Genomic DNA, 21,828 nt, shown 5'->3' with positions numbered 1-21,828 from the left:
TAGGCCTTCAATAGCCATAGTTGTCTCTCCAGCAAGACCTTCAGTAGTCTTTGGTTCGATTGAAGCTTCAGATGTGACACCCTCCTTCAGGTCATCAGTAACATGTTCTCTAATTTGGACATCTTCTTCATCTCCTATGATCCCTCTTGATTCAACTTCGACCATGTCAACCATGTTGATCTCAACAGGCTCAGTGTAATTTGTATCAGCAATATTGAGGGGATTAGCGTCTATCTACATCTGACTTTTCCCTTTGTCAGCAAACTTCAGACGCCCTTCCTTTATGGCATTCTGGATAAGATCCCTGAAAAGGAAACACTGTGAGGTTTTGTGGCCCAAAAAATTGTGGTATTTACAGTAGCCTCTCTTCTTCCGTTGCTCAAACGGAGGAATCTTAATATTAGAAGGCAAAACTATTTGGCCATCTTTCACAAGCAAATCAAATATTTCATCACATTTAGTTACATCGAATGTGTATTTTTTTTTAGGAAACTTATCATTCTTTTCAATTTCAACCAGATTTTCCCATTTGATGGTGTAATCATCTTGCAGGTATAAGGACCTGCTTCTTTTAATTCGGCTAGATCTACCTCGCAATCTTCGAAACCATATTGGTCCTCGAAGGTATCTGGTCCTCCTTCGTCTACTTCGACATAGGTAACCCTCTCTTTTTTATAACTTTTATTTGCTCTAGCCTTCTCTGCTTTCAGTATTTCGACCTGGCGAACTTTATCATCCAATTGGGCTATATCTCGCAGATATTGAGTGTCCAATTTCTTCCTGATGGAGTAATCTAGACCTCCAGCGGCCATTTCGACTAATTCGTGTTCAGGTACCACTGTGAAACATCTAGCTTTTAGCAAACAGAACCTGTTTAGATATTCGTCTATAGGTTTAGTAAACTTCCTCTTAATACTGGCCAATTCTTTGAGACTTATCTTGGTTTGACCCATATAGAATTGTTCATGGAACAATCTTTCTAACTGGGACCAAGTATCTATGGAGTTTGGCGGTAGTGTTGTGAACCATGTGAAAGCCTTCTTGGTTAGAGAACTGGGAAAATACTTCATCCTCAGATCCTCATTGTTCGCCAAATCTCCTACCTCTGTCATATACCTGGCTATGTGCTCTGTGGTAGATTCACTAGTATCACCTGAAAACTTGGTAGGGACCTTGCGACCCCTAGGTAAATCAGCTTGTAAGACATAATCAGATAAAGGGGATGTATAATTTGGCCTCCGAAGTCCGATATTTAGACCATTTTGGGCCATGATCCTCTCTATCATAGCAGTTAGATTTGTCTCCATCTGATTATTTTTCCTAACCCTGTGAATCACTTCATCAGCATTTTGGTTTCTATCAACTAGTACTACCCTCCCAGGTTGTTCTTCAGGGGTTTCTAGTCGAACTATATGTTGTTCCGCCCTTAAAATTTCCGTTTCGAGGGGTAGTCTTGGTGGCCGAACTTGATTTATGGTTAGTTCATCCTCCTTGGTAACTATTTGGTTTGTCCATCGACGCACCGAAGTCTCGGGAGCGCCTAAAAAGTTTGCTATTTGACCCATCTGTGCTGACAATTGTTGACATGTCTCAGAGTTATCTTGGTTGGTTTTGTTAATGTTCTGTATTAAAGGAGAAAAGATAGCTCTCATTTATCTGGCCAATAAACCTACCATATCCTGATTACTAGCGTCCATTTGTTGTCGGAACGCTGCTTGATTATTTGTTGTTAGCGTGGGTATGACGTTTTGGCCTTGGCCATTTTGTCCCAAATTTTTCACGCCAGAACCAAAATTTTGGAATGGGGTAAAAGCTGACACGTTTGGTGCCGGATAAACAAGTTTACTACTACTTAAACCCGCTATGTAAGAATATGGCATCCCGTAGGGTGGGTCTCTCCATTGTCTCTGGTCTCCGAATCCTTGATTCGGTGGGGGTGTCCCCTGAGTACCAAATTGTGGTACTGGACTCACTTGTGCATTCGACGAAATACTTGTAGCAGTAACAAATGTTGAATTATTTCCTTGGATCGTTCCTGTAGACCCAAGAATCGGACCAGTTGCGGCCATAGGGTGCGCTGGCACAGGAATGGTCTATGATTGGGCATTGGGACCCGTAGTGTTTGCTGCACTATCATTGTTATTTCCCGATCCTTATGGAGGATCCTGTTGTCCCCCTCTGTTAGTGTTGTTAACCATTCTCTTAGTACATTTTCTCTTAGGTATTGGTTGGTTATTATCGAAAGTTTTACCACTCCTAAGGTTCATACAACGCAGAAGGCAATGGAAACACTAAATCTACAAATTAACTGAAATGAAAAACACTTGAAAATAACACTCTGACACAGTCCCACTGGGCATGCCAATTTTTTTACCAGTGATTTCTGACAAACAACCGCTAGTCCTCCAAAATGTCTAAACAATCTGGTTACTCGCAGGATCGACTAGATTGATCCTAGGTCATTGACGAATAGTGTTTTAGTGATTTGATTCATATTCAATAATCTTTCTAGTTTGTAGAAATATACAATTTTCTAATGTAAATTACAATAAGTAAATGACTTTGAAACGAAACAAAGCAAACGTATAAACAAAGAACTTTTAAATATAACTTTGCATTAAACAAATAACATGAAATGCAAATACAATGTTCTTCACACATACATTGTTTCAACAAAGACTCTTTTCTCTCGCGCCGGTACTTCGAGTATTTTTGTGAATTTTCTGTGTATTGATTCAAACATCCCAAACTGAACAATAGTACTCCTATTTATACTACTTCGACCCTAACAGTTATTACATAGATGTCTGCCACGTTCGACGTTTCGAATGTTTTACTTTACTTCAGATGTTCCCACGTGTTCGCTGGACGAAACCGCTCCATTTGAATTTCAAATCTTCCCGCTCTAGTGTTTCAACTATACCAGCGCTTACGTCGAAGAATACTTGTCAAATATTACTAAAATTACTCTTGGTCGAATAATGCTTCTTCCAAAGAGAAAAAACCTTAAATAGCTCTATGAAAACTCTTCCTTCATATTAATCCGACACTTTAAGGTATCATAATCCTTTAGTCGAAATCTTCAGCTAACACTCCTCAAGACCAAGATGGAAGAAGGGATCCTGTCTACATTGATCCAATTCTATGATGCATTGTATCATTGTTTCAACTTTCATGATTATCAATTTCTACCAACCTTGGAAGAATATTCAAGCATCATTGGGTTGCCTATTACTGGAAGGATTCCCTTCATTGGTTTGGAAAAAGATCCCAAGTCTCATGAGATTGCAAAGTTTACCCACTTGAGATTGAGAAGAACATGATTACTAAAGGAGGATTACCTGGGTTGCCTGCTGAGTTCTTGATTGAGAAAGCCATCACCTTGTCACAAGAAAGTAAGGAGGATGACTTTGAGGCGGTGTTTGCTCTATTGGTTTATGGATTGTTTTTGTTCCGAAATATTGACAACTTTGTTGATATGAATGCTATTAAGATCTTTATGAAGAGGAACCCTGTTCCTACCTTGCTTGGGGATACTTACTACTCCATTCATCTAAGAAATTCCTATGCAAAGGGAATGGTTACTTGTTGTACTCCTTTGCTGTACAAGTGGTACATCTCCCACCTGTCTGACACCCATGAGTTATGGAGTCACAAAGAAGGATTAAGATGGTCACACAAGATCATGACTCTCACTAACACTGATATTGTTTGGACTAACAATCACTTTTGTAGGATGAAGACTTTGGATTATTGTGGTGATTTCCCTAATGTGCCCCTTATTGGTACAAAATGAGGAATTAGCTATAGCCCAGTATTAGCTCGTCGTCAATTTGGGTTTCCTATGGACAAAAAGCCAAGGAACATTTTGTTGGATGGGTTCTTTCTTAAAGAAAAGGTTGAAAATAAAGAGTTTAGAGAGAGGATTGCTAATGCTTGGCATCCAAGCCATATGAAGGAAATCCAAGATTGGAAGACAAAAGAAGATCTCTCACTTGAGCCCTTTGAAAGCTGGATTGGTTCGAGAGCTACTGAACTTAAGATGCCTTGTCTCCCTGGGACATCTCTACCTCTTATTAAGAAGTCTACTCCACCTGTTATTTCCCCTCCAACCATAGAAGACCTCCAAGAAGCTCTAAGGAAGATGAAGAAGTCAAGAGACCATTGGAAGCAGAAGTTTGAATACTCTGAAGCTGAGATGGGAATGATGGAAGAGTCCTATGATGATCTGATAAAAGAAAAAGATGATCTACTATTCTTCCAAGATGGATGGCTCATAGATAAGAATGCTACTATTGACAAGTATGTAAGAGAGAAGAAGAGGAAGCAAGAAGCAGAAGCACTCTCTCCAAAGGAAGCTGTATGGAAGAGTATTATTGAGAAGCTAGAGAAGGTCAAGCTGAAGAAGAAAAAGACTCAAGATGACATGGATACTTCTCACTGAGCTTTAATGATCACTCTAGGATTTTACTAGCTTTCTCTATTTGGTTTTATCTTGTAACTCTTGAAAGTATTTTATATCTTGGGTGTCCCTTTGTCCCTTTGTAAAAGAAATGGTACTTCGATGACCCTCGATTGTCCCTCGATGACCCTTGTCCCTTTAATATGTACCAAGTATGCCTTGTCCCTTATTATTAATGAATGAAAATTTCGTCTTCTTCTTCTTCAAGTTACTATATCATGTTTACATTTACAAATTCTTAAATAAATCCTTGAAAGATATTTTGAGATACTTTGAAAAATTAAAAACAAAAGGTCTTTTTGCATTGCATGCATCATATCACATTCACATTCACTTTTGAGTCAGGGTCTTATTCCTTCCTCCATCTCTCCAGAAAGTCAAGCTGACGCACCGGTATAATACTCGCGCCAATCATCGTCAAAGAATGGAAGACGGTATGGTTGATGATCAAGAATGGCAAGAAGAGGTTGTTGTCTTACGCTCTGGTATTGAAAGGTTGACATCTATGGTTCAAGACTTGAAGGCTGCTCACAATCAACCATCAACTCAAGCTCAAGCTACTATGATCTCTGAAGTCGAGACTCCTCAGATTCCTACAATACCAGTGTCGAATCCTACGACCACTAGGCCCTTTGGAATAGAGATGGATTTCCAATTGGCTGGGCAACAGATTCCTATTCCACAAACTACAATCCCTCAAGCTGTTATAACTACTACTCCTGCTGTTGTGAATATTGTTCCTCTCCACAATGAGAAAAATTTTCATGGTGCACCTTCTGAAGGTATGGGGAGAATGGTGAGTTTGAAGATAAATTTCTAGAGATGCAAAAAGAGATCAAGGCCCTAAATGGAAAAGATATATTTGGGAAAGAAGTTAATGACCTTTGCTTGGTATCGAATGTCAGAGTTCCTGCCAAGTTCAGACTCCTAGAATTTGAGAAATTCAAAGGGAATTCCTGTCCTCACAGTCATCTGGTCATGTATGTCCGAAAGATGTTTATGCACACTAAAGATCAACGTCTGCTGATTCATTACTTTCAAGATAGCTTATCTGGAGCTGCTTTGAAATGGTATATAGGTTTGGACAGTACTCACATTCGTACTTTTCATGACTTAGGGGAAGCTTTTATCAAACAATACAAGTACAACATTGATATGGCGCCGGACAGAGATCAACTCCGCGCTATGTCCCAAAAAGAGAAAGAATCATTCAAGGAGTACACGCAGAGATGGCATGAACTAGCTGCTCAAATCATCCCTCAAATGGAAGAGAAAGAAATGAATAAGGTGTTCCTCAAAACCCTGGGTACATTTTACTATGAAAAGATGGTAGCAAGCGCACCCAATGACTTTACTGAGATGCTAAACACGGGGATGCGACTTGAAGAAGGTATCCCAGAAGGCCGTTTAAATAAAGAAGTTGGTTCGTCACTATCTGGTGGTGGAACTAAGAGGTTTGGTAGTAACTTTTCCAAGAAGAAAGAAGAAACTGTGAGTGCCATTTCAAGGGGAAGAAATAGACAATATCAGCCTCAACAGATAGCTGTTGTTACTCCCGTTGTTAGTCAAGCTCTGCAATAAAAGTTCAAAGACCTCAACTTCAACATCCTCGACAACAAGCTCCTCAACAAAATCAATAAAGAAGGTATTCACCTTTTGATCCTATTTCGATCACTTACACAGAACTCCTCCCTATGCTGTTACAGAAGAATTTGGTTCAACTGATGGATCCACCCCCTCCTCCTGCCAATCCTCCATTCTGGTACAAAGTAGATGCTAACTGTGTTTTCCACAAAGGTGCTCCTGGTCATACTATGGAAAACTCTTATCCTCTCATGAGTGAAGTTCAAAAACTGGTACGAAGCGGTATGCTCGCCTTCATTAATGTTAATCCTAACGTTCAAGCAAATCCCTTACCCAATCATGGGGCTGTTAATGCTATACACGCTCAATCTGACTATGAGCGTGTGTAAGATATTCATGAATCAAGTCAATCTTTGGTGCAAATGCATACTATCCTGTGTGAACTTGACTATTTTTCTCCGCATGATTATAGTGCTTGTTCAATATGCTCAAACTCCATTCGTGGATGTGTAACTGTGATTGATGATCTTCAGAAACTGTTGGATAGGGGAATCATCAGTATAACAAGAAAGAAAAGAAATGAAGAAGCTCACACTGTTAACATGGTGCATGGTTGTCCTGGCCAATACCAAGTTTATGATGTACATTTTCTGAGATGTGAAATAGTACAAATGCACGCCACCTTATGGAGAATGGGAAACCTAACCCGACACAATTACGGTTCTTGCCGAATCTGCTCCATGAATCCCCGAGGATGTGCAATGGTGAAAGAAGGAATTCAAAGTCTCATGGATCGAGGACTCATCCAAATATTTCGAGAAAGAAATGAAAATAATGTTAATATGATTGGAGAATGCTCCAAGACAAAGTATGTAGTTGATGTTTGCACTGTGCGCGGGTCCTTACCAATGATACACGAGACATGGGTCAGAAACGGATTGATTGACTTTAGCCACCTTGACTGCCCCACATGCCAAGAAAGCACGCGAGGTTGAGCTGATTTGCAAAAAGACATTCAGACTTTAATGGGTTTAGGACTACTGGATGAAGAAATAAAAGGAAGAATTGGACACAATTACATTGAAGAAAATATGACATTCAGACCACTTGATAGTATGATACGAGAGGTTCCTCGAAGGATTCCGAAGCACAATCGTGACCTTTATATATCAGAAAAATATGAAGACAACATTCTGACAGACATACTGGTCGATACTGGCCCTAGGGGTGTTCGCGGTGCGGTTTGGGCGGTTTTGACGAAAAAATCATCCGAACCGCAAGAGAAAAAATCGTGCGGTTTGGTTTGGTTCGGTTGGATTTTAAAAAAAATCCGAACCGAACCAAACCAAACCAAACTAATGCGGTTTAGTTCGGTTCGGTTGGTTTGGTTTTTAACAAATATTTTATTGAGCCATACATACACATATAGATAACAACATAATTTTTGTATTTGGACATTCATACACTATCAAATAACAACAAAACTCGTCATATTTTGACAACAATTTTTTATTTAATACGTAAAAATTAAATTAGACAAAAGTGAAATATTAAACATAAAATAATAGCATAAAACAATAGAAAATTATTATAATGAAACAAAAGAATAGAAAAGACGAGAGATTAGTGAAGGTGAAAAAGAAAAAAAGTTGAGAGATTAGAGAAGAATGTACGATAAAAACGAAACTGAAATATGAAACATTTACATAAAAATGAGAAGGTGGAAAAGAAATAATATAAGAGAGTCGAGATTATAGAAGAAGAGGGAAGATGTATGTGGTAAAGAAGGTGTGATATTGTTATTAGAGATTTGAGAAGATCGGGACTGAAATTATATGTGTAAGGATGAGAAAAGTGTTTGTAATCATAAGGCTAAGGTATAATAGGTTTCAGTTTGGGTTGGATGTGAGTTAAGTAAAAGTTAGGTTGTAAAATAATACGGTTTGATTCGTTTTGGTTCAGTTTACAAAATACAAACCGCAAACCGAACCGAACCGTACGGTTTTGTTAAAAGATGACCCAAACTAATCCGAACCAAATGCGGTTTTTTACGGTTTCGGTTTGGTTTAGTTTGCGGTTTTCTATTGGGCTGGTTTGGTTTTGAACACTCCTAACTGGCCCGTCTTTCAATATCATGCCATGGGGTACCTTGGAGATTTTTTCCTACCAAGGGGCACCTTTTAGACCAAATGGAGTTAGGGTGATGATCTTTGACGGATATCAATGCACTGTGATTGGAGAGATTGATCTACCTATCCGCATTGGACCTCAGGATTTTGAAATCACTTTTCAGATAATGGATATTTATCCCGCTTACAGCTGTTTGTTGGGAAGACCTTGGATCTATAGTGCTGGAGATGTCACTTCAACCCTTCATCGGATGTTGATATTTGCTGTGAAAGACAAGCTGATAACTGTTTATGGAGAGCAGACTAGGTTCGTTAGTCAAATGTCTTCTGTTCCAAATATCAAAGAAATTGAAGCTCGGTTTCAAGCTCTGGAAATTGTCAATCCTGTGCACGAAATGAAAGCTGGTTCATCTATTTCATCCTAGAAAGATGCCTAAGAGTTAGTTGCCCAAGGATCGTATGAAGGCTGGGGGCAAGTCATTGAGCTTTCCACCAACAAGAACAAGAGTGGTTTAGGATTCACATCTCAGAAGTTAAAAGGGAAGGAACCTGAATCTGCAAGCTGCAACAAGACTCAGCATGAGACCTTTCAAAGTGCTGGCTATATCAATCCAGATAATCAAGACATAACTTCTATCATTGAAGATGTTCCAGAATGTTCAAGCTTCGTGACGCGTGGAGAGGCTAACTCCAACTGGACCTCCGTCAACATTTCTTCTGTTGTTTATGAGTCTAAGTAATTTTATGTCTTTTTAAAAATCCTTTCGCTCTTCCCAAGGCGAAAGAGTGTTGTGTCAGGATGTTTAAAATAATTCCTTTTGTTCTGCCCAAGACAAAAGTGAATCTATGTAGGGCTTTATTTCAAATCATTAATAAAAAAGCAATTTTTGTTTCCAAAGGTTGGCATTTAAGGCAAGGTTTATGGCTTAAGAGTGTTGTGAGGTTTATAGACAATGAATAGGTTTAAAAGTGAGATTTACCTAATTGAGGTTTTGGGGAAGGGGACTCTATCCAAGTGCCTACGTACCTCCTTAGGGAGGATCAGAGTCTACGTAGTTCGGGGAGAATATGTGTTTTAAATTGGCGTACAACCCTGTTTAATGTTTTAAACCTTGTGTTGTTAATCGCGTTGATCAATAGTTTTGATCAACATAATTAATAAGTTAATGGGTATTTGTCACTAATTATCATAATTGATAGGTTCGATTATAACCATTAGCGAACTAATTTGTATTTGGATTAGATTATTTGCTAATTTGAATTTACACCTTGATTTCGTTAATCGCGTTGATCAATAGTTTTGATCAATATAATTAACAAATAATCTATGGTGATAGGATAATACTCATCACTAGATTGCTTCGATTACAATATTTAGAAAATTAATTAAAAGAAAATTTAATATATTTTTTTTAGAAAAGAGTAGAAAAACAAATGTCACTTAATAAATAACATAGAACAGCTAAGGGCACACATGAAAACTTTAGCATGAGTGGAACGGTCGGCGCAGTGTTATTCTTTTCATGGCCATTAAATCTAACAATATATTACTTTTCATGGCCACTAAATCCGAACAACATCACATGTGGTAACTAAAGTATAACAATACATCAATGATATAATAATACTAGTAAGATACCCGTGCTTCCGCACGGGTAAATTTATTTAATATTGAATAAAATTTAATTAGATACGTATAAATTAAAAATAAATGGTTTAATTATAAATGAAAAATGATCATATAAATTCAATTATATTAAATAATCATATAAAAAATACTATAAGATGGAGATAATAAAAATGAAATATTAACATTTAAAAATAAAAATTATCTCTCAATTAATAGTAATTGTTGATTAAAATAAAATAGCTACTATGTTGATAATGACCCGTGAAATAAAAAAATTATTTGATGCGATATAAAATATATTTAAAAACAAATGTAAAATAAACAATAATCATGGAAATTTAATTGTATTAAATAATGATAAAAAATCGTGAGATGGAGAAAAAATAAAAATAAAGATATTATCTCTCAAATAAAGACAATGATTGATTAAAATAAAATAGACATTATGTTGATAGTGACCCGTGAGATAATAAATAAATAGAGAAAAAAATTAAAATGAAAGTAAGAAAGTGTGAAAAAAATGTGAGAGAAATTTGAAATTTTAATTAAGATAGAGAAAATGTGTAATGATCGATTAAAAAAATTAAATATTGAGTTGATAGTGACCCGTGAAATAATTAAATATTTTTGGGGATAATAATTAAATGATCGATTATTAATATTTTTTGTGATAATAGATAAATGTAGAAAAATTAAAATGAAAGTAAGAAAGTATGGAAAAATTAAATGTGAAAGAAATTTGAAATTTTTAGTAAGATTAAAATTAAAAAATAGATTATTAATATTTTTTGTGATAATAAATAAATTAAGAAAAATTAAAATGAAAGTAAGAAAGTGTGGGAAAATGAAATGTAAAAGAAATTTGAAATTTTAAGTAAGAGAGAGAAGATGTGTGTTTGGGAGAAAAAATTGAATCATAAACATGCAATTGACACTTGGCAAAAAAGTTGATTTTCATTGGACAATAAAAAAGTGGTTGGGTGATTTTGTTAGTTACTATTTTGTCTAATTTGTAGTGTAATGTTTTTTAGTGGGAAGGGTAATTTTGACAGTTTGGTCAATTTCTTAGTAATATATAGATAGTAGATATATAGATAGTAGATATATAGATAGTAGATACAAGGAAGGTTCAGATTTCAACACACAACCCATTCACCTCTTCCAAAAACGTGTCAAACAGAGAGAAACAAAAACTCTCTCTTTCAAGCAATCTCCATTCTTCTCACTTTCAAGTTGTAACCATGCAAAGACAACAACAATCCCCAAATATCAACATGTTACAAGTAAACAAATAAAGGATGAAGGCCTTACCTAATTGAAAGAGAGTATTGGCGATGAAGGATAGCTGATTGACAGTGTGGATGCACGAGGACTGTGTTCGGTGCCGGGTTTTCGCGGTGACTTCGCTGGCTGTGGTGCGACGCGGTGAAGTGTGGAGTTCGGCCGGATTTGGTTGCTTCGCGGCTAGGACGTGCGCCTCTGTGCGATTTCCTTCGTTGGTGTAGATCGGTGGTGGGTTGTATCAGAATCCGTCGGTGTTTGTCGAAGTTCAGCTTTCCTTTGTTTTCTCTTCTGTTTCGATCTGCAGGTTCTTTGGTTTCGCCGTTCCAAGAGTTCCCTTTTTTCTCCGTTTTTTATTTTTCCCCCTGACTTCTTCTTTTTTCTTTTATAGTTAGGGTTTAGGTTCATTTTAGGTTAGTTTAGATTAGATTAGAGATTGATTGTATTCTCAGATTTGATTTACGTTATTTCCAATTGATTTGATTTTTTTTTGTAAATATTTCTTCATCAATGAAATTACATTTGATTTCCTTTTAAGATTTGATTGCCATCTGAGATTTGATTGCGTTTTAGATTGATGAAACTTCATGGGCCTGGGTTGAAGATGATTGAGATCGGATTGAAGATTTGTGCAACTAAGGTTTGTGTTGCCGCGACTGCGCTTGGTCGAGAATGAAGGTGGACAGGATCCGGGTCAGGTTTGACCCGGTCCACTGCACCCTGATCCGTATGACACCTAGGCCCAACATGCTTGGCTAATTTGTTTTGGCCCATTACACCAGTACCGGTCGATTACCCATTATTTACTAACATTCCTTAATTAATAACTAAACAAAAAACTAGTTAATAATCAAACCACTTTTAATAATATATTAACCCCCTAATTAACTTAATAAAATAAAAAGTTAATAATAATGATATTAGTTAGTAAAATAACAAAAATGTAAATGACAATATAAACGAGTAATAGAATCTCCACACCGAAAAAAAAATGATAAAACCAAATGAAATAAACGAGCCAAATGCTTGGGCCCCAACCTGTTTGCTATCCACACCTCTACTTTATTTTAACCAATTTATAAGAGGATGATTTTAACAATAGAGATGTTAAACCCTGTGGCTCCTATTATTTTTTGGTAAATCCTTAAGGAATTAATTTTAACCAGACGTAAATTGATCGGGTAAATTTTGGGGTATGACAGGTTGATGAACCCTAAAGCTCAATATACCTCCTTTATTGTTAACTAATTTTTAGCATTATTGTTTTAATAATTATTCATGTTTAAGAGTCAATTTAGGATAATACAACAAAACCATCTATTTTTACTCACTCAAAATAATCAGACTATTGAACGACAGTGATATTAAACCAATCCCGGTGGATACGATATATAAAAAATATTTATCCACAAATACTTTCAACAGTGTCCTACAGTAGAATCAACTAGCATTTACACCACAGGCATTGGGTACTCATCTTTTGGGGTTGCAGCATTCAAATCTTTAAAATCTATACAAACCATAAGATTGCCATTTTTCTTTATAATTGGAACTATATTGGCAATCCATTCAACTTGCCTGGTGGTTCGAATGAAGTTGCATCGGAGAAGCCTTACGACCTCCTCTTTGATCTTGAATAAAACTTCTGGTGCAAAACGACAAGGACTCTGCTTGACTGGCTTTTTCCCAAGCTTGATTGGTAGCTTCAGTTTGACGAGATCTTTGCTTAAACCACGCATTTTATCGTAATCCCAAGTGAAACAATCCTTGATTTCTTTCAATAGTTGGATCACTTCGATCTTGAGTTAGAGGCTGATATTGGCGCTGATGTATGTTGGCCTTTTGACCGCCATGTCGCCCAGGTCTATCTCTTCGAGCAGATCTTTAGCTAGAATCTTCGTGTGGTTTACCAACAGATCTTTTTTGAAACCCAAAGGCTCGTCAATATAGATGACGTCAAGCCTCTGGCCTTATACCTTATCTTGAACCTTATCAAGTGGTTCAGGATTGAAGTCCTTGCCAAGACCTACTAAGTGTCCTTTATCCTGTTTGGCTTCGACAACCATGCATTTTACTTCGGCCATCAAGGTCAATTTTAGCTTGTTTTTAGCCATATAGGCCGAAATCTTTATCAATGTATATGACTCAGACATCTTCCCTGATTTCACTCCCTTAACCAGTTGGTTGGATGTCTTCAGTTGCCCTAAAGCCCAATTAAGGTAGAGATAAACACAAGAAAGGGGGGGTTTGAATTGTGTTCTTTCAAATTTGATTTCCTTTTCTATAATTCTTTTCTTTCTTCTTAGTATCTCATTTTCTTGATATGCTTAGATCATAGTTGCGGAAGCATGTTTGAAATAACAACGACATAACCAACGAGATATACATTCAATATAACTTCTTAACTCCATCAGAACTTTTGACTCAGTCAAGTGCAGTTCTGAAGATAATCAGTGTGAATATTCTGAGTTAAATGAAAGATGCAGAAGATAAAGGACACATTCATTTTTATCCTGGTTCACCTTCTCAACAAGGCTACCTCCAGTCCACCCTCCTCGGGTGATTTTGCCTATCTCAATCGAGTACTTAATCCACTATAATCAATCTGATTACAACTGCACGATCAACTATCGTGACTAACTTCCTGTACAAGCTACCCGCGAGTGACTAACCCTAGATGATGGACCGTTCAGTTATCTCAGCAAGATATAAGTTCATCAATCTAGTAACTCATACACAAGCCAACTGCTCGTGACTAACCCTGCACGAGCCATTTGCTCGTGACTAACCCTAGACAATAAATTGTTCAATGATATCCACGAGATATAACGTTTATTGACCTAGAACCCTCCAAGAGTCTAACTAGATATCAAGGACTTCTCAAGTATCCATATTAGATGATACCCAAGGAACACCAATTCTATCAGAATTGTTCTTCTGGAGATTACAAGTATGCTTCTTAGTCAAGCAGATTTTCTCCTATTCTAAGTACATATGTTTACGACACACTGACTAGAAGTCACTTCTGGTGCCTAAACAATCTATCAGAAATTTCCTAAGATATAACACAATACGAGCAACAACTCTATGCGTTTTACATATAATTACAAGACATAAAAATATTCTCGTAGTCTTCTTTTTTTCAACTTCTGGATGAGATCTTCTTCTTCTGAAAGCAGATTAAGAGCAGCAGCTCTTTTATGAATTGCTTCTTGTTCATTGATCTTCATCTTCTTCTTGAATACTGATCATTGAGCTTGTTACAGCAAATAACACATTGATGATCATAAGTAAACATGAAACACTATCGAGCAGCAACTCAGTGTATTCAATTTCTTTGGTCATTCAGCATGCAAAATGTTTAGATCGATCAAGTATTTCTGGATTTCTTATAACTCCATTGGAGCATATTACAAAACATGCAGGATTTTCTTTTTCACTCTTTTTGATTTTCTTTTCATAGGCTTATGATGTATATCTCAACATAATTGTTTCATCATACACTTTGTGTGTGTTGCCTCTCTTGGAGCAGCTTAATTAATCTTATGCTTATTCTCTTGCTCACACTATCTCACTCTCATCTCGTGTTTTTTTCTATCATAGTTTTGTTCTTTTTGTAGAAGATTGTTTTTACCGTTGGAATATTTCTGTTGAACCATATTTGAACATAGCATTTAATGCTTGCCGTAGACTAAATGATGACACACCTATTTCCAAGGCGAATCTTATCTTTGGTAGCGTGTCTCCCTTGTTTTTCTTATTTTAAGACAATTTCTCTTGGTAGCGTGTTTTCCTACCTTTTATCAAAATGTTGACATCAATAGATGTCATAATTTTGTATTTGCATTGAGTAACTTGATTTCTTGCATGTGATTTAATTGGAGCAATTTATGCTGTTCCTCGAAGCTCTTGAATACAGAGTCAAAACTTCTGTTGTTGTGAATGTTGATGTCGTTTGTACTTCTGAGGAAGCTTAATAGTATTTGTAATTTCAAGCCTTTGTTTCTACGATGACTTATGATTTTCTGTCACTGATTGTTGAATTCTTGCTCTATGTGCAGAACTTCTGATCATTTACTCATGTGATCTTCTTGTTGTAATGAGTTCTTCATGTATCTGATATTTCTGTTTAATTCCTTGAAGCTTGTTTGAATTTCTTTCTGATGCTGTCGTATAAGGCTTATAGCATAATATCTGCATACTCAATGAAAGCATTAGTAGTAAAATTGTTACTCACAAAATATATGCTTGTTATCATCAAAACCAGATTCTGAACATAGATTCTCAATCTTATTCTAACACCCAAGTCTTCAATGCTTATAATATGTCGATCCCATTGAAAACCCTTAGTGGGATGTAAGTAAAGGGGAAACATATGCGTTATACTCAGGTGAAAATGCAAAGTTGGCAGGATTACAAGGTGCAATGCTTGCCAAATTCTAGTCGAAATGACGCCTTTCGACATGGTTGACCTCCGCCAAAAAGTAGCTTTGGTCACCTTTGATATTTTGTACTATATCATCATTGCGTCAGATGGCTATCCTCTGGTGCATTGACGATAGCATCGTTCCTATGTCGTGTATCCACTCACGACCCAACAACAAGTTGTAATAGGCCTTCGATTCGACCACCATGAACATGGTTGGTCTTGTTATGGTCCCAATTGTTAGGTCAACCTGGATAACTCCCAGGGTTGTTCAAATTTTGCCTTCAAAATTCGACAAAACCATGTTATGTAGTTTTGTGTCCATGTAAGTATTTCCCAATTTCTTCAGGATAGTGTGCGACATTAAATTCACAGCCACTCCCCCATCGACAAGTATCTTGTTTATGGGCATAATTTCCACTTTGCCTCTTACGAAGAGAGGTTTCAGATGGCTTTTCATAGCTTCATATGGCCTCTTGAAAAAGGAATTATGCTCCTCCACACATTCGTTATTCATTACATAATAATAGATTGGCCTATATTTGGCCATCTCAGCATGTATGTTGTCCTCTAGCTTTTCGACCTCTATAATTTAGTCGTATTCTCTTGGTAAAACATACACTACATTGCATTTAATGTCAAGAGAAGGCTCTGAATCTGTGTTGAAGTTGTCAATCAACAAATCATCTTCATTTCCTGCATCTTTGACCTTGTCTTCAAAATTTTCTCCTTCAAACAACCTTTTCACCCTTTCACTCTCTTTCTCGACATTCTTACCATTATCAATTGGCACATTACTACTTGACTCTATAGCCAACATCTCTTTTGCCATTGTGAGCGGAACATTGGATTCTTTCCATTGTAATTGTTTGAGCCATAGGTTTGTTGTTTAGTGAATTGAAATTCTTTTCGATATTCCATCAAAGAACCTCTTCCAACTTTGAAATTCTTCCATTTACCCTGGCCTTCATTCCACCTATGAGCAAGCCTGACCCACTTCCCTTTTGGGGCTTCAGCAGTTGCTTTGAAAGAGCATAACCTATGACTTCTTTTGCTGGCACCTGTGGAGAAACTCATGCAAACTCTCAGCTTTCTTGGGGAAAGTCACCTGATTGTACTCTTACTTTCTTTTAGCCTCTTTGTCTAATTTCATTTCAGCCTTTTTGTGAAATTTTGACCATGTTGACTTCGACACCTACATCTTCAGTGATGCTCATATCATGTAACTTCACTGCAAAGCCTTCAGTAGCCTTGATCATGTCATCGCTCTGTATGAAACCATCAACAATTTATGTTTTTGCTAACACTTGAGTGGAACCCTCAATGATTCCATGTGAGAAACCCTCCGCTTCAAACAAAACCACCTTTTTGGTGTGGCCTTTAGTGACAGCAACCATGTTAATTGCAAATGGTTCAACATAATGTGCCTCAGCTACTTATTTGGGTTTTTGATTTGTCCCCAAATTTCAGCCTTCCTCATTGACTGTCTTTTGCACGAGATCCCTAAAAAGAAAACACTGAGATGTCTTATGGCCCAAGAAATTATTATATTTACATAAACCCCTCTTTTTTCTTTGTTCTAAAGGGGGTATTTTAACACCTGGAGGTACTATCATTTGGCCATCTTCAACTAACAAATAAAAAATTTCATCATATTTAGTGACGTCGAAGTTATAAGCTTTCTTAGGAAATCTATATCCCTTATCAGGCTCGACTAGATTTTTACTATACGAAGGCGCCAAGCCCTTACAAGAGTAAGGGGATCCTTGCTTCAGTTCAGCAAGGTCTATTTCGCCCTCTTTGACATCGAAAGGCTCTTCATAGCACCCTTGTCATCGTATTCGATATAGGCTATCCTTTATTTTCTATTATTCTTGTTATAGCTTTCTTGGTTTTAAACAATTCTATTTGTCGAACCCTATCAGCCAATTGGGCCATGTCTCGGGTATTGGGTATATAGTTTCTTCCTAATGGAATAATCCAAACCTCCTTCAGTCATTTTCACCAAATAATGTTCAGGAACCTGAGTAAAACATTTAGATTTGAGTAAATGAAACCTATTTAGATAATCATCTATTGGCTCAGTGAACTTTCGCTTCACACTTGCCAATTCTTTCAGGCTAATCTTGGTTTGTCCCATGTAAAACTGTTCATGGAACAATCTTTCCAATTGTGCCCATCTATGAATCAAATTTGCTGGCAACGTAGTGAACCAAGTAAAATATTTTTTTGTAAACGAACTTAGGAAGTACTTAATTCAAAGGTTTTCATTTTTGGCAATTTCGCCAACTTCTATTAAGTACCTAGCCACATGTTCGACAGTAGATTCGGTAGTGTCCCTAGAAAATTTGGTGAATTTAGGGACCTTCCATCTGGGGGGGAATATCCGACTGTAGGATGTATTCGCACACTAGCCAATTCATGTTATTCACACAATTCAAAAATTCACCATATACATATACTAAAACACACGTATCATGTACACTTTTGTTTTTGATTCAAAAATCTATCCAAACATCCTTGAATAACTTATAAAAATCCATGGAAATCTATCTTAAATCATAAGCATACAGGATCCAAAAATAAATAATTAAAAGTCACGAGTTATCAACAGCACTACCAAAATCCGTTTTAAACCAAATAAATCCAACCAAAACACCAACAATCATGCATATAAGGGTTTCTAATCATAGTTCTACCATGAGTTATCAACATAACAACATAAAACATGATTAAATCACCCAATTTCATGGATTCTACACAAACCATGACATTTGAAAGTTATGAATTAGAGAGATGAAAACCTAAGCATACAACTACCCATTTCATACCATAAAATACCTATAATAATGAGGATTCTCACCCTTACCTCTTGAAGACCCTTCTTCTTCTAGATTCCCTTCTCTTTTCTCTATATTCTCCTCTTTCTCTTCTCTTGAGTTCTCTCTCTTTTTTTCTACTAAAAATAAGTTATGAGACTAAACCTAATACTATTACTATCTTTCTCTAATCAAATGGACTTAGTCATACACTCTTCCTATTATTTCTATTTCTAATAATTAGGTCTAATAGCTATTATCTCAGTATTCTACCAATAATTCAAATAACTCAATTAACACAATAACATACAATTAAATAATTATCACACCAAGTAATAATTAAATAAATAACTAATAAATAATTATTTAAATAAATAAAATAAAAAATCGGGATGTTACAGGTTGGGGTACACCAAAAAATTCAGCGATGCGCGTCATTTTCGCTGCCATTTACTAGTTTGCTTTAGTGGTGTTTCCAATCAAACGGTTAAAAATGGTACCCATTGTCTGTGCAAGCATTTGGATCATTTCATGGTTTCTTTCATCCATTTGCCGTCTGATCGCTGCTGCGGAGTTATTTGTGAAATTTGGCATTTGGGACGAGAATCCTGCCCCAAAGGTTGGCTAATTCGACCCATGTTATTGAAAGGTTGGCTAGATTCTTATATGGAGAGGTTATGTTAATTATAGGTTATAAATATGTCGAGGTGGAATTATGCAAACCTATCATAAACAAAGTTGGCATGCCATAAAGTTGTTCGCGACCATTTAAAGTCATAATAAAACTGGGAGCCAAGTCCCACTAGGCGTGCCAATTTGCTTACCGTGAAAATTGGTAAGCAAGCGCTAGTCCTCCAAAAATAAGAATCGTTGGTTACTCATAGGATCGACTAGATTGATCCTAGGACATGTGCTTTTGATTTTAAACTTTGTTCTTAGGAATAAAGAACATTTTGACAATGCTCATGTTCTTATGATAACTTTTGTTTTGATCTAAGTGATTCTTTAAAGTAATAGCATAAACTTGTAAAGAAATAAAATAAAGGAAATTGAAAGTAAATTTCAAGAAATAAATTATGGAAATGAATAGGTTATAAAACTGTAAAAAAGATAAAGATGGTGTTTACACGTACATTCTCAAGAGACTCTTTTCTCAACACGTAGATACTTTGAGTTTTTAGTGAGATTTCGTACACAAATTAACACACTAAATCCTAACATGAATACACGAGAATAACCGTTTTCAACAGTCCTTCATTCAGAACATGTCACGTTTTGCTCGGTATGCCTTCCTTTCCCCCTGAAGCTCCACGCGTCTTCTGATAAAATGGATAAGGACAAAAGTCACTTATTCCTTCATTCAAACTCAACTTCCCCATCGAATGCTACTCTTCTTCGTCGAACTAATATAAAACTTAGCAAATATTTCTAAGTCCATGTCCAACACTTCCTCCTCACAAAAAGCGGCTTTGACGACATTTCAACAAACAAGTTATTTTGTCTAAAATCTCATAATATCTTAAAAGATATTTTCTTTCCTTTGCTGATACCATGATGTTGAATACTTCAACTAACACAAATAAAATCCGCCAACACATATCTTGTGTCTTTTATATAGTAAACCCATAAAATTAAGAAAAATTGAAATCTATAGTACTAGAAGGAAAAAGAGAGGACAAACACAAAAATGGAACTAACAAATATCACTAGTGTAGCAACTTGCCCTAAAATTAAGACTTAGAGTCGCCACCTATTCTGAAGGGGCGAATAGGAAACCCTACGCTGTTTAGAGATCGGGGTAAGTTATTGTAATCAGGTTGAGGGAAGGTGTTAGGCACCCTCAACCCTTTCCTAAGGTTTGTTCTAAGGTAAAGGTTTTATGGCTAAAATTTAGAGGTTTAATAGTTAAGAAAATGAATAGGGCGAAAAGTGAGATTTGGAGGAATTGAGATTTTAGGGAAGGGGACTCGCCTTGGTTATCCAAGTGCCTACGTATCTCCTTAGGGAGAATCAGAGTCAACGTAGTTCGGGGAAGGGTTGTACGCCTTAGGATTTGAATTTGATCTGATATGGTTGAGAGTTGCTTCAAAGGCTTTTTGAATGGCCTATCGTAGTTTTGAATAAGGATGAAAATCCGTAGTTTGATTTGCAGTGTTTTGAATGTTTTAGATGTTTTGGACGTACAACCCTGATTTAATATGTCACCGTTAGATGCGATGATCAATAAATTTGATCAGTATAGCTAACGGATTAATGGGGCATTGCTGGTTACTCAGATCGATAGATTCGATCGTCGCGGGCAGCAAATTGAATGTATTTTAATCTTGTAAATTTTTATCTCTTGTCTAATGCGACTAATAGATTTAGTCGAGTCGAGAAGAGAATTAAATAAAGGATTTTACCATTTCTCATCTCTCGTCTTTGCGACTAATAGCTTTAGTCGGGTTGAGGAGAGAATTAAATAAAGGATTAATTAGATTATTGGTAACAAATAAATTGAATTAATCAAAATTATTTCTCGCCTAATACGACTAATAGGTATAGTCGGTTCGGGGAGAAAATTAGTTTGAAATACCAAAAAAGAATAATTAAACAATTAACCTTTTTACAAAATCAATTAATTAAAATTATTTTTTAATTCTGCAGGGGGGTGTATGTTCAATTAGCAAGCAATTGGAGGGGTGTGAAAAGCATAGAATTAGGCCCATTTATGTTTTTGATCCGTCCAGATCCGGTGCGGTGAGGGCGCAGGATTGTGGTGTGTTCTCAGGCCCTGATGCATTGGATCTAGATCTACAGGCATCCTACAGCCTGCATGTGTCGGTCAAATAGGGCGTATGGTGAGGGAGGCAGAGAGAATCATGTTTTCTCACGCTAACATGTGGCCATTGAGAGGCCACGTGTCTCCCATCTGACGGTCCCATGGGAATTAACCCCATTTTGTTTTGTGGCTTACCCTCATTTCCCAGATCACTTTCTCTCTCTAACCCTCTTCTCTCTCTTGGCTCTCTCTCGTTCTTCCTCACTTCTCTCACCCTAAACCCAGAAACATTCCCCAAACTACCTTAGGCCACCGCGAACCGCCCCTTAATCCGCTGTGTAACCCAGGTTGCTGATTGGTATTCAACCGGAACCTTCAAACGTTCTTCCTGTTCAAACCCAGAACCCCATGAAACCATAAATCCTAGCCCAGAAATACGAACCCCACCCCTAATTGAAACCCAGATTCAAACACAAACAGGCATCAGTTAAAAAACCTAAGCTAAGTTGATATTTGATTACCTTGTATCCTTGATTTTCTGAAACGTGTAAGCTCCACTCCTTCTCTAATCTCTCCCTCTGTGTGTGTGTTTTGCAGGTCAAGACGAAGACGAAGCTCTTAGGGCTCGTGGCGGCGCAAGATCTCTCCCCTTTCCAGAAATTTCTCCCCCTTTCTCTTATGATTAGCTCTTAGGTTATATAGTTAGGGTTAGGATTTGATTAGGAAATTAGAGATT

At 36.8% G+C, this 21,828-nt stretch overlaps 1 protein-coding gene across 1 annotated transcript; it reads right to left on the bottom strand.

Moving 5' to 3' along the window:
* Positions 1-234: 234 nt before the first annotated feature.
* LOC131620142 (uncharacterized) lies at positions 235-2,069 on the bottom strand. The gene is made up of 4 exons (XM_058891158.1): positions 1,674-2,069; positions 985-1,622; positions 563-870; positions 235-425 (listed from the first exon to the last, which is right to left on the bottom strand). The coding sequence occupies exons 1-4, from the start codon at positions 2,067-2,069 to the stop codon at positions 235-237; spliced, it is 1,533 nt and encodes a 510-aa protein (XP_058747141.1).
* Positions 2,070-21,828: the final 19,759 nt, after the last annotated feature.

The sequence above is a fragment of the Vicia villosa genome, linkage group LG7 (assembly GCF_029867415.1).
Source record: "Vicia villosa cultivar HV-30 ecotype Madison, WI linkage group LG7, Vvil1.0, whole genome shotgun sequence".
Taxonomy (NCBI): Eukaryota; Viridiplantae; Streptophyta; class Magnoliopsida; order Fabales; family Fabaceae; genus Vicia; species Vicia villosa.
The sequence above is the reverse complement of the archived record's forward strand: the minus strand, read 5'-3'. Positions and strand labels throughout refer to the sequence as shown.